Here is a 12,317-nt window from a genome sequence, read left to right on the forward strand (position 1 = left end):
GGACCACTCCCCACCCCCAGGGTCCCTCTGCAGCCCAGGGGTGACGTGGAGACGTTCAGCTCTGCAGAGACAAGGAGGTGACAGAGGTGACGGAGGTGCGCGGGGCTGAGGAAACCAGCTGGTGAGGCAGCAGCGCCCCCTCTCTTCCCTGCAGAGAGCCACTCCCAGCCGCTAGAATTTCCGGAGGGGCCCAGGGCTCTGCGGGGAGGGAGCCCTCCACAGCACCCACTCAGAGGGGGCAGGGGCGGGGCCTTGATGCCCACCGACACCCCCTCGCTGGAGACGGTCGGTCAGTAGACACACCCCATCCAGGAGCCCAACAACGAACAGGACGTGGATGGGGACGGGCAGCCTCTTCCTCCTTCCCTTGTGGGCCCCAAACCCAACCCTCCAGCCACAGCCCTTGGGGCGGACTGGACATTTAAAAAAATCCTAGTATGTACCTAGATTCCAATTTTCCTACAGAAAAAAAAAAAAAAAAAAAAAAAAAGACACCTTGAGTCTTAAACCTAGTTGCCACTGATTTTCTTAACATGAAAATTTTTTTCATTCACTAAGTTTTGCTGTTTATTTGTTCCAGACTTTCTCAGTAACTGACACGAGGGAAGCACGCGCACAAAGGCGGGCACTGGGGAGCGTGTCAGCAAGTTCCGGGCGTCCGGCACGGTGCTGACCCTGCGAGCCCGCGGGCTCACACTCCAAAAGGCGCACCATCTACGCAGAAAAGACGATACACTTTTTTTAAAATTTTTATTTATTTATTTATTTGTCAGAGAGAGAAAGAGCACAAGCAGGGGGGCAGCCGGCAGAGGGAGAGGGAGAGGCAGGCTTCCTGCTGAGCAGGGAGCCCGATGCAGGACTCCATCCCGGAACCTGGGATCTCAACCCAAGCCTATGCAGAGCCTTAACGGACTGAGTCATCCAGGTGTCCCAAAAAGATGATAAACTTACTTTCTGACCATGTCACAGTGGATGTCAAAGAGAAGACATGATTAGTTATTGAATGAGGATTCCAGGACCCAACACTAGAAAAGAGAAAAACAATCCTTCTGGACTGTTCTGAAGGAGAAGGGACCCATAGGACACGGACGAAGGGGCCGGTCCTCAAAAGGGAGGGCGGAAAATCAGGGAGGACGCAGTGACCCCCAAGGCCAGCCAGCATTCACTCCATGCTCCAAGGGACACGGGACACAGTGAGGTGGAGACCGAATTCAGCAGGAGCCCCTGCCCTGCTCCAGACCTACCCCTGGGGCCTTCAAAAACTGCAATGAGCTAAAAATGCAGGACATGAATTTTTTCCTCTTTGTTCCACAGATTCAAGACAGAACCCAGCCCCATTCAGTGCACCTTGAGCACATGAGAGGCTTCTCGAAGGGCCAAGCACTGTGGACCCTGCCCCTCCGAGTTTCTCTTGAACAGCAGCAGAGGATGCTCACCCTCTCTGGGCCCCAGTTTATTCCTCTGGAGATGGGAAAGGTCCCTGCACCCGGAGGCGGTGGCGGCGTGCACAGTGCTTGCGGTCGGCACGTCCCCGCAGGTCTCCAGCTCACATCCACGAGATGGTCCAGGCCGTGTGGCGGCCGGGCCGGCCCACTGAGCTCACACCGTCAGCCTCACAGGCGGTGCACCCCGGCCTGGCCGAAGGCTCCAGCAGTCGTCCCTGGCGTGCAGGGCCTAGGGGCCGGTGGGGCCGTGGATGCAGGGTGGGGTTTGGCTGGGAGAATGGGACTGAAACAGCCGACGGAGACTTCTGAGCACAGAGACTTGCTCTCCTGCAAGAAGCCCGGGGTGGACGCAGGCAAGTCCAGAGCGAGCTAAACCGGCTACGGGCTGGGACTAGAGGTTGTGTCTGAAGCGGTCCCAGCGTGCTCTTCCAGAACGCGCCTTTCCAAGCAGCACTATCGTGACCACGGCCAAGGCCAGCAGCCAAGCTCCACCGTGGATGAGCCAAGAGCTTTTCCCCTAACCACTTCAACTGCCCAGCAGGTGGCTCTCGGCTCCCCATGGGGTCCACGGGACAATTTCCACCGTCCAGGGAGGCTCTACCTACTGGGGACCATGGAACAGGCCAGTTGGGAAACTCATGGGACTCGATGGTAACCTAAAGTGGAAGTTTTCCACCCAAACTGAGCAGCGGCTCTCAGACCACTGGAGAACCAGAGCATCCCTGACCCCCCCCAGTCAGGATGTGCTGTCCCTCAGGTCGCAGGCGGGAGCGGGGTTGCAGCACGCTCGGCCCTGGACGCTGCTCACCTCGGGGCCTGGCACGTCCTCACCCCAGGGCAGGCGGCCCCCTCACGGTCTCATCTTGGGCCTGAGGATGCACCCGCTAAGTGGGCTTGGCTTTGGCCACAGCTGTCCACAGCCATCACCGTGAAGACACTCAGGACCGCAGAAAACACAGGCAGGAAGGCCTCAAATCTGCCTTGTCACACACTTCTTTCCAGACCTGGAAGTAACTCACAAGAGAACCTCTGTGTGACCTTTAACACCATCAGTGCTTCGAAAACTCTGGGTCCGAGGTTGTGCAGAAAGAGCGCAGTATGGGAAGAATCTGGGCCCCTTTATGGATCTTGCCTGGAACTCAATGCAGGGCCTTGAAGTCATGGGCCGGCCCTGCTCCAGGACACGGTTTTGCTGGGACTACAGGGGAGCGGCAGCTCTGTCCAAGGGCCCTCGTGACAAATCTTAGGAACTGCCCCACCGCGGGAAGCCAAGGGAACACAGCAGTGAGACCTCTTTTCCAGCCATTCCTAGTGAGAACTAGCCCCAAGGTCATGATGTTCAGGGCTGAGGTGTTTCTCAGTGGCCACTCCCCTTCCCTAAATCATCTAAGTTACTTAAGGACTGGTAGGGACTTCGCAAGTTAGAAAAGCTGAGGATAAACCACGCACCCTTGTCAAGACTTCAGTTAGGTGACCACAGGCCGACTGCAACAAAGACGTGTGCCAGGAGTGGGCACGTCCACCCTGCGGAGACCGTCGCCTCCCGTGTGCACCTGCTGCCAGGCCCCACACTCTGTGCACACGAACCCCAAGTACCTCGAGCGTGGATGAAGGTGGGGCATGACCCCACACAACTGGAAGTAGTCAGGGAGCCCTGGCCACAAGGGAGCAAATTTGGAATCCTAAGACTTCTGGGGACTGGAGGTCACTGCAGTGACCTGCGGGTCCTCCACTCAAAGCTGAGTAGCACAGACGGTGTGAGCCGTGAGCGGCCTCAGGCACCCACCCTGCTGCCCCGCCACTTCCCAGGGAGGCCCAGGGAACAGGGCCTCCTCTTGCCTGCCCTGAGCCGGAGACAGGTGGTCCCCCCGCCCTGGGCTCCCGGCTGATAGGTGTGACTTACTGACTCGATGGGCTCCTTCTAGGGGCCTGGGGCTCCTGTGGACCGTGTCGTGCAGAGGGCCGAGGGCAGCGGGGCCCCGCCCCAGTCCATCAGTGTGGCCTCGCCAGCCCCATGCCACCTGCCCAGGGCCCCCCAGGGTGGTCACTGCTCACCTGGACCACCTCAACACCACTTCCAGCCGCTCACCAGTGAGTGGCCACAGGGACATAGAAACCCTCTGCCTTCCCGTCACGGCTCCCCTCCCCCTAGTCTCGGCTTCTGCACCTGCTCCTGGCCAGTGCTCCACAGCCTCCTTGCTGTGCCACCAACGTGCCAGCTCCTTCAGGCCACGTGGTCCCAGCTCAAGGGCTTTCCAGTGGCCCTAGCCACAGACACACCTGTCACTACGCCTGCAGCCGCTGTTCACAGCACTGACGTGGGGGCACAGTAGTTGCAGCCTTGTCAGAATGTAGGTGCTGCGTGTGGGTCTTGTTGTGTCCTCGGGGAAGTCCCTGCTGGCAGCCCTCTGGAAACCCTTGGGGAAGGAGCAAATGAAAGGCTGTCCCAGGACCCACGGTGGAAAGTTCTAGCACACACCCTCCCGGGGCCCGAGAAGCCGACACACGTGGTTCTGTCACTCACTGCTCTGTAGGACTCCTTAAATACCTCCTCATAAACTCTAAATATGTTACATTTTAAGCTACATTTTGACTGCTTGGCTGTTTAAAATGTGTTCTTCTTAGGGGCGCCGGGTGGCTCAGTTGGTTAAGCATTTGCCTCCTGCTCAGGTCATGATCCCGGGGTCCTGGGGTCGGGATCATTGCTCAGCGGAGCCTGCTTCTCCCTCTGCCACTGCCCTGCCCCCTGCTTGTGCTAATTCAAAAAGAAAATTTTTGTGAAGTGCTATTTTTAAGTGATCTAATATGACCTAAGGGAGATGTAGAAGGAGCAGTTTCTCCGGAAAGCATCATCGGTGCCACAGTACCACACAACGGGCTGGTCGGACACGGCACATGGACGGTGTCCCGTCAACGGTGTGAGGGACTCCCTCCCGGCCCAGAAGGTGAGCAAACCTAGGTTTCAGCTGCCGTTCCTCTGTACACAGCAGCTCTGAAGTCCCCAAACCAAGGAGAAGGGAACTTTTCACTGCTCCGTTTGAGCTCAAGAATGTGAAATGGTAGAGCCGCCCTTCCTCTTGAGTGGAAAGCAAACATTCCAACACAAACGCCACCTGGTTTCCAAAGTTTATTAAAAATCAAAGAATAGAAAAACTTTACATAAAAATATGTCAATTTTAGCTTCCACATTGTTGTCCACACACACACAAAAAATCGAAACATGATACCGTTTTGTTCACCGTGTAGCGCGCGACCACAGGTGGCCAGGCCAATTCATCCGGCTCGCCACAACAGGGTGGAGCGTGGCGCCTGTGTCTGTGAATCGAGCTTTAAAATGCACCCCTGCGGGACCCGCGGCCCACAGGGGTTCCTTAATGTAGGGGGACAGTCAATATTGCTAATGTGTGGAGATTAGTACAGGCCTACGTATCAGTTTTTATAAATATTTCTTTATCAATAGATTCACAATTTAAATATCTTTAAATATTTTTGATAACTTTCAATCATCAAGAACTGCAAACATGTGCTACTCTCTTCTGGAAGGCCCCCTGGAGAAGCCACAGCCACAGCCAGGGGCCGGTCCCGGGGAAAAGCCAAGCCTCTGGGGGTCTTGGGGGAGAGCCCAGGACCCCGCCCCCAGGCCACACTCGAGCTCCCCGCTCCGCACATCCATCAGATGTCGTGGTAGTTCAGTCTCTTTGACTTGACCTTCTCTACTAGTGGACTTCAAAGACCAACCTACCTGTAGTGTTCAGCAGGGCCGGAACCCCCCATTTTAAAAACGGGAGGTCAGGTGACCTATGAGATGCAACTAACACCCAGGACAACTGTGGTGCTCCAAAAACTCAGGGTTCGGCCATGTGGATATATTCTTGCTCAAAAGAAGGTAACGAAGACAGCGGCTGTCACAGCAGACCATACCTGCACACCACACCTGCACAGTGTACCTGTCTGCTCTCCAGGTCGCGCGCCGGCTGCTCCGGGCGGGCCCCGACCCCGGGCTGTGCCCTCCTGCGACGCGTTACAAATACTCCCCCGTGCACTGAGCAGCTGAAGTACTCTTCGTAGATTTGCTCTTAACAGAACGAACGCATACTACTACACAGATTCCTCAACGGAATCAACATAATTCCTTTCTCCACATTCCTAAAACTGGGTGCCCTTGTCCGCGCTGATGGTCACCGGACCCATCCTGGCAGGCTATGTGACTAAAACAAACCGAAGCACTTCAAAGTTCACATATTTTTTTTTTTTTTAAGATTTTATAATGTGACAACCCTTTCTCCCCTTAGAAAGTTATACTTCTGGCACTTTAAATGCTGGATTTGTTGTCTACTTGAAAAGAACCGAAAACCAAAATGTTAAAGGTCTGCGGTCAGAGCGAGACGACAGACAGGCCGGACGGCAGGGCCGGCGGGCAGCTGGTCAGAAGGCCTGGGAGCCGAGCCCCTGCAGGGAAGCGCGGGGCTGCTCGACTCCCCCGCCACGAAGAGAGGCCTCGTGTCTGACCAAAAGAAAAACACAGAAAGAAACCCCGAGCCCCTCCCTCGCGGTGTTGGTAGCGGTGCTCCTCAGACAACCAGCCGACACGATGAACCCAACTTAGAAAATGCGACTCGGGAAAGGACCTAAGCTTGTTTAAAAAACCTCCTCCCTTAAATATAACTTATGTGAAAATATGAATTAAATAAAAATATCTGAGTTATTGCACAAATCATAAGTTTTCAATATTTACATAGAAAAACAGTTCTGAAATTTGAAAACAAAACGTGAGGGCAGTGACACAATGGCGACCTCCCAACCCTACCCACTGGGGAAGGAGCGAGAACGGGGGCTGACCTCTGCTACTCTGGCGGACGTGCCCTGGCAACACCCCAACCACAACGGACCCAGACCGGCCGCCGGTACCACCGGTCCCGGTCCAGACCTGCTCCGGCCCTGAAGGAGAAGCGTCCCGGGAAGGCAGACACAGCGTCCACGCTTAATAAGGCTTCACAGATGAGCACAAGGAGCTGTTCTTTCAGATGGACGTGACCACCACACGAGGGACATGCAGAGTGGTCAGCGGCGGGCGGTCCGAGGGGCCCGGGCCGACGTGCTGGATGCTGGTCTCAGTTCCCGGCTGGGCGCCGAGGCCGAGGGGAGGGGGGGCGGGAGGCGCCATCAGGGGCTATTATCTGCTCAGACTGACGGGCAGGCTGTCCCTCGTGTGCGTGTGTTTTTTCCTCCTCCAGCCGGTGCGGTTGTACTGGTGGTGTCCTCGGTTGCCCACGGGGGGCCGCACGCCTCCACTGCCCACGGAGCTGTACGTGCCGCCCTGGCTGTGGTTGTGGGAGCCTTTCAGGGACAGCTTCATGCCGCTGTGCTGCTGGAGAGACAGAGCGGGACGGCAGCATGGGCAGCTGCCCGGGAGACCCCAGACGCCGCTGCTGCGGGGCTCGGTCGGGGGCAGCACGCCTCCATGTGCCCCAGCTGCGCCCCCCACCCCCCCACACCAGGCCCGTGGACGGGGAGCGCGCACAAGGGCTGCACCCGACTGCCACGTGCAGTGTCCCGGGGACGGAAGGAGGAAGGAGCGCAGAGCCCCAAGCTTGCAGGGTCACAGGGACCGCTACACCCAGCAGACAGTACCGCGCCCACTTAGTGACCCGGCCGGCTCAGAGCACATCCACACTCTCGCATCTGAAGCCGTGAGCGTCACGCTCCCAACTGGTCCTGTGTGGGCACAGAACGTTATCTTCCCCGCTTCAGCTCTGACGTCGTGCAGACACACGCAGGAGTTCACGTCCAGCGGGCCGCACTCCGGCTCCCACAGGAGGGACGCCGCACACGCCAGGCGGGCACTCAGGCTGCTGCTCTACCCGCGGCCTGGCGCGAAGCCCACCAGGAGAACACGGCCGCTTTCGGGAAGGGCGCAGAGCAAACAAGCAGCAGGGGGGGTTGTGCGGGAAAGCCAAGATGCATTAAGGAAGGTGCTTTCCCCTTCAAGGAGTTCTCTCGTGCCCGTCCTTCCAGCAGGCCAGCGGGAGACGCCCGGGGTGCCCTGAAAACCCCCTTGTGACCCGAGGGGTGAATCCCAGGAGGAAAGCTCCCTGACTTAGCTCCAAATGAACACAACAATCTGGCCTTAATGACAGCTTCAGAGAGCCAACCCCTAAACATTAAAAACTTACCGGCAAAATACAGTCAGATAAGCAACAGAGAAATGGACAACGGTCATCGAGGTCAGTGGCCCCAGTGTCGTCAGAGCCCAAGGGAACACAATTCACCTTCAGACACTGCACCTGACTCCTACAGGCAAACGTTGCCACAGTTCTCAGAAACACTCCGGCCCTTCAAGGGCACAGGGAATGAGCTAACAACCTGTTTTCCTACTCCAGAACAGTTGCTTGTGTGCAGACTCTGGACTTAGAGAAGCCACAAGGGCACCAGCAGATGCATTCCCGGGGCCCCGCTGGAACCAAGAAAGCAGACCCCATGCAGGGCCCTTGCCCCGGGCGCCCAACACAAAAGAGGAGCCGGTGAAGCCACACAGGCCGGGCGGCACCGCGCCACGGGTCCCACCAGCATCTGTTCCTGACGTATCAGCCAGGTGTTTGGCATGGAAGTTAATTCAGTGGAAAAGGAAGACAGATGCTTAAACTATATTTGAAAATAACTTTTAAAGTTTCATTCACCACAAAGAAAAACAAACAGGAAGCTGAATGATGAGAAAACAAATTCCGTTTTAAATCACATCTCTGTGGAGCCCCATCTCTGGCGGAGAGAGCGAAGCCCTGGGCTGTGGACACCGGGCCCGGGCCAGGCGGGAGGCCTACCTTGTGATACAGGTGAGGGCTTGAGAGCGGGTTGGGAGACGCGGACGGAATGGCCGGGGAAGACATGTGGTGGACAGCTTTCAACGCCGGAGTCCCTTCAACGCTGACTTGTCTGCAAGGGACGGGGGCCACCCCCAGGGTCGGTGGAGGTATCGTAAACCTGGTCTAGGAACAGAAAGACCAGAGGCATCCATGAGGCCCCAGGCCAACAGAGGTCAGCAGTTTTTGTGCTGAGGCCCTGAGGGGAGGGCGCTGCTTCGAACGGAACGGCCATTTGCAAACAGGCTCATTCACGGAGTCTGTGTCTGCCTCTAAGTTGAAGGCATCTGTTTTGCATCAGAAGCATTCCACACCCTGCAATGGCACTCCAACAGAGAGCAGGTCCAGTGACGCGCCAGTCGTAAAGTCTCCTTCATCACAAAGACCAAGCCACAGCTCAACAGATCAGTCCTCAGAGTAACACCTGCCCCTGGTCTCCGGACAGAGCGGAAACGCAGCCCCACCCGCAACCCAGGACGGGAGGCCGGACACCGGTCGAGGCGATGGCCCGCGGAGGGTTGCCGGCCTGCAGATGGGTGCCGCAGAAGGCTGGTCCCTCCCTGCCTCCCGTCCCTCCGGCCCTGGGACCGCCTGTCTTTCTGCATCACAGAGCCCGCGGGCAGGGGTGCCGGTGCGAAGCTCTCTCAGACCTCCGGGACCTGCACAGCTCACCCCGAGGAGCCCCACGCATCTGCCCTCTCGGAGACTGGCTGCGGCGCCACCCCAACAGCAGTGGATGGAGCGGGAGCTGGGGTCTCCCGGGCGCTGCTCTATGGGGGCGACAGAGCCCACACATGGGGGGCTGGAGCCCATGCAGCAGGCTCTCTCCTCGGCGGGGTCTTCCCTCACCCGGGAGCCCGTGTCCCTGGGAAGAGCCAACGCTTGGGTCAGCTGGACTCATGCCCCCGGCTCTCAGGGCCCATGTCACCCCAAGCGGGGCACTCTGTCGTCCGCAAACTCCCAGGGACAGAGTGCCGGTGATGTGCACGGCGGGCGCGTACTGAGCTACTCCACTAGAAGCCAAGTTTACAGATTAGAAACAAAACGAGAAAGTGGGCCTCGAGCCTTGGCTTACGATGTAAATGATCTTAGCTTCAACCTTACCTGCTGTTAGCAAAGTGACAGAGGGGACCAGGGTGCCAGCAGCGGCCTGTGACCAGCCAGAACCACACACACAGCATCAGGGAGACCACTGCCCTGGGCTCCAGCGTTAGGCTCACGCAGGACTGACACCATCCCCAAGGCCCGGGAGCCCCGTGAGAACTGGCCCTCCCAGGGCAGAGCCCGATGACAGACAGGAATCTGCAGGTCTGCCAGCGCCCACATCGCTCTCTGCTCAAATTACAACCCACACCGCAGAGATGACCTTCCTTCACAGGTGAATTAACACAGGTTTTTACACATACATGTTCAATTATGTTTAACCTTGGATACCACACTTAATATTTTTTAAATTATCTTTCAGGCTTCTAATTTCATCTAAGTTGAAAAAAAAGAACAGAGGACATATTCTATATACTGTCTAATAATAACTTGAGGAAGTCAAAGTTTTAGTGTAAACTTCTTGACAGTATAAATGTAGACACTCTGAGAGGAAGCAGGACGGTGGTCCTTTCCTGCCAGGGGCATGGGGCAGGTAGTACCAGAATCCAACTGACGTGGCCCCAAGGACCACAGTCTCGGGCACGGTATCAGTCATTTTCAGAAAGATGCTCAACCCGGACCTTGTCTGAAGACCCTCAGTGCTCGAGAGCCAGGAGCCCCCCAGGCACAAACACTGCACAGGGTGATCCTCAAGGACACAGTCTTCTAGAGAATGACAGGAGTTAATTTGATCTGTCCACGAAGGACAAGGATGCCCTACAAGATAGGAATGTACCTTCTGAAGATTTCCGAAGATCTGTCTCTAATTCTATGGTACCAGGCGCCCCCAGAGCACCTGCACCAGCTCAGACGCGGTCCCCAGGGGCCCGTCTGGAGGAAGGGCATCGGCGCGCCGCATACCTGAGTGTTAGTTGTCATGACCAGCGTTCTGGAAGTGGCGGACTGAGGCTTGCCACTCGGCATGGGCAAGGCGGTGGGGAGACCAGCCAGCAGGGGCGTCGGCGCTTGCAGACTGAACTGGTAAACGCTGGGCGTTGTGCAGGGCGGCGTGTCCGAGTCCTTGGAGTAGGAAAAACAACGGGGACAACCGCAGAGAGTTGTGCTGCTTCCTCATGACGCTGCCGCAGAAGGGCACGAGCACATGGCCCGAGCCACTGAGATGCCCTCCCACCAAGTTCCCTCAGGGAACACGGGACAGGACAGACCCCTCACTTCAGCGCGTCACCCCACGCAAGCTCTAAGACGCTCTCCCAGGGAGTCGCTACAGCTGTGTGAGAGGCAAGGATGGGGTCCCCGACGGCCGGCAGAGGCTCGTGGCAGAGCGGGGGCCCCGCGGTGCTGTCTGGGGGGCTGCACAGACACACCCGGAGGGGAGGTTACGCACCCTGCGACGGACGCTCCCCAAGGGCACACTCACGATGTCACTCCCGGAAAGCGAAGACACTGAGGAGGCGGAAGAGCCGGACGAGAGCAGCTGGGGGCTGGGCAGAGACAAGGTCAGGCGCTGGCTGAAGGGGGCCTCCGGGTCCAGGCGCTGGGGCGGATCCCCGTCGCAAGCACTTACTCGCTCTTTTATCTTAATTCTGTTGTCTGTGGGAACAACACAGCCCAGCTGAGCCACTCGCTAAGAGAACAGTCGCGCACACACCCCGCCAGACAGCCTCCAGCCACAGGGGCCACGGAGCCTGGACACGTTGCTAACAAGACTCCCAAACTGATTTCTGATTTACCTAATTTACTTAATTTTAAAAACTGTACTTCTTGGGGCACCTGGGTGGCTCAGTGGGTTAAGCCTCTGCCTTCAGCCCAGGTCATGATCTCAGGGTCCTGAGATCGAGCCCCGCATCGGACCCTCTGCTCGGCAGGGAGCCTGCTTCCCCCTCTCTCTCTGCCTACTTGTGATCTCTCTCTGTCAAATAAATAAATAAAATCTTTAAAAAAATTGTACATCTTTCAGTTATTAGACAACCTTGAGATATGTCTAGAACAACCTGGATGTGTAAACAGTTTTCAACTGTAAATCTTAGGGACTCTGCAGCAGGGTACACGTCTCTGGGGAGGCTGGGGCAGGGAGCGCTGTGCACACCGGGTGTCATGGGCACAGCACCAGCCCGGGGGGGTGGAATCGCTCCAAGACTCTTTATGCAGACTCCATGTTGAAATGTTACTATTTCGGGGGCGCCTGGGTGGCTCAGTGGGCTAAGCCTCTGCTTTCGGCTCAGGTCATGATCTCAGGGTCCTGGGATCGAGCCCCACATCAGGCTCTCTGCTCAGTGGGGAACATGCTTCCTCCTTTCTCTCTGCCTACTTATGATCTCTGTCTGTCAAATAAATAAAATATTTTAAAAAAAAAGAAAGAAATATTACTATTTTCAATACTATGCTGAATAAAATACAATAGGAAAAGGAATTTCACCTGTTTCTTTTCACATTTTTAATGCAGTTACTACAGGAAACTTTAAAGGTCCGTGCAGGGCAGGCACTGTATTCCCACTGCCCTAAATCTCCCAGCTGGAAACGCTTACGGAAGACGAGGCCTTTCCTTAGAGGGAACAATGAGCACCGAGGGACAGAAAGACACTCCGAGGGACAGAAAGACACTCCCGCGTCAAGGCATCAGAAGCTCAAGAGTAGCGCGGCCGGACAAGCTCTCACCCAGCTCAGGTGCCGGGGGGGCCTTGCCGCCCCACTTCTCCTTGATCCACCGCCGGTAGTCGATCACCTCCTGGGTCACTTTGATGATTCTTCCTAGAGTACTGCAGAGGGACAGCGGGGGAACCAACGTGCTGCAGAGCGGCTGCGGAACCCACAAGCCCTTCTGACTAGCTCTTTTATATTTTCAACAACATATCACTTTGTCAAGAAAAAACAAGAAAGCCAAAATAATTTTACAAACTGTGTTCTGATTTCT

General features: G+C 56.5%; 1 protein-coding gene across 2 annotated transcripts in view; it reads right to left on the reverse strand.

Annotated features, from left to right (window-relative positions):
- Positions 1–4,558: 4,558 nt before the first annotated feature.
- Positions 4,559–12,317, reverse strand: part of TENT4A (terminal nucleotidyltransferase 4A) — a 46,259-nt gene continuing 38,500 nt past the window's right edge. Inside the window, exons 9-13 of one of the 2 annotated variants that reach the window (XM_045089144.1) lie at positions 12,062–12,162; positions 10,824–10,996; positions 10,307–10,465; positions 8,264–8,428; positions 4,559–6,810 (exon numbers count right to left, since the gene is read on the reverse strand). In XM_045089144.1, the coding sequence (XP_044945079.1) occupies positions 6,619–6,810; positions 8,264–8,428; positions 10,307–10,465; positions 10,824–10,996; positions 12,062–12,162 (790 nt within the window). In that variant the 3' untranslated portion in view covers positions 4,559–6,618. Of the gene's footprint in view, positions 6,814–8,263; positions 8,429–10,306; positions 10,466–10,823; positions 10,997–12,061; positions 12,163–12,317 lie in introns of both variants that reach the window. The other variant, XM_045089135.1, reaches the window with a different exon arrangement.

Source organism: Mustela putorius, unplaced genomic scaffold (genome assembly GCF_011764305.1).
Source record: "Mustela putorius furo isolate JIRA1106 unplaced genomic scaffold, ASM1176430v1.1 tig00000107_pilon_pilon_pilon, whole genome shotgun sequence".
Lineage (NCBI taxonomy): Eukaryota > Metazoa > Chordata > Mammalia > Carnivora > Mustelidae > Mustela > Mustela putorius.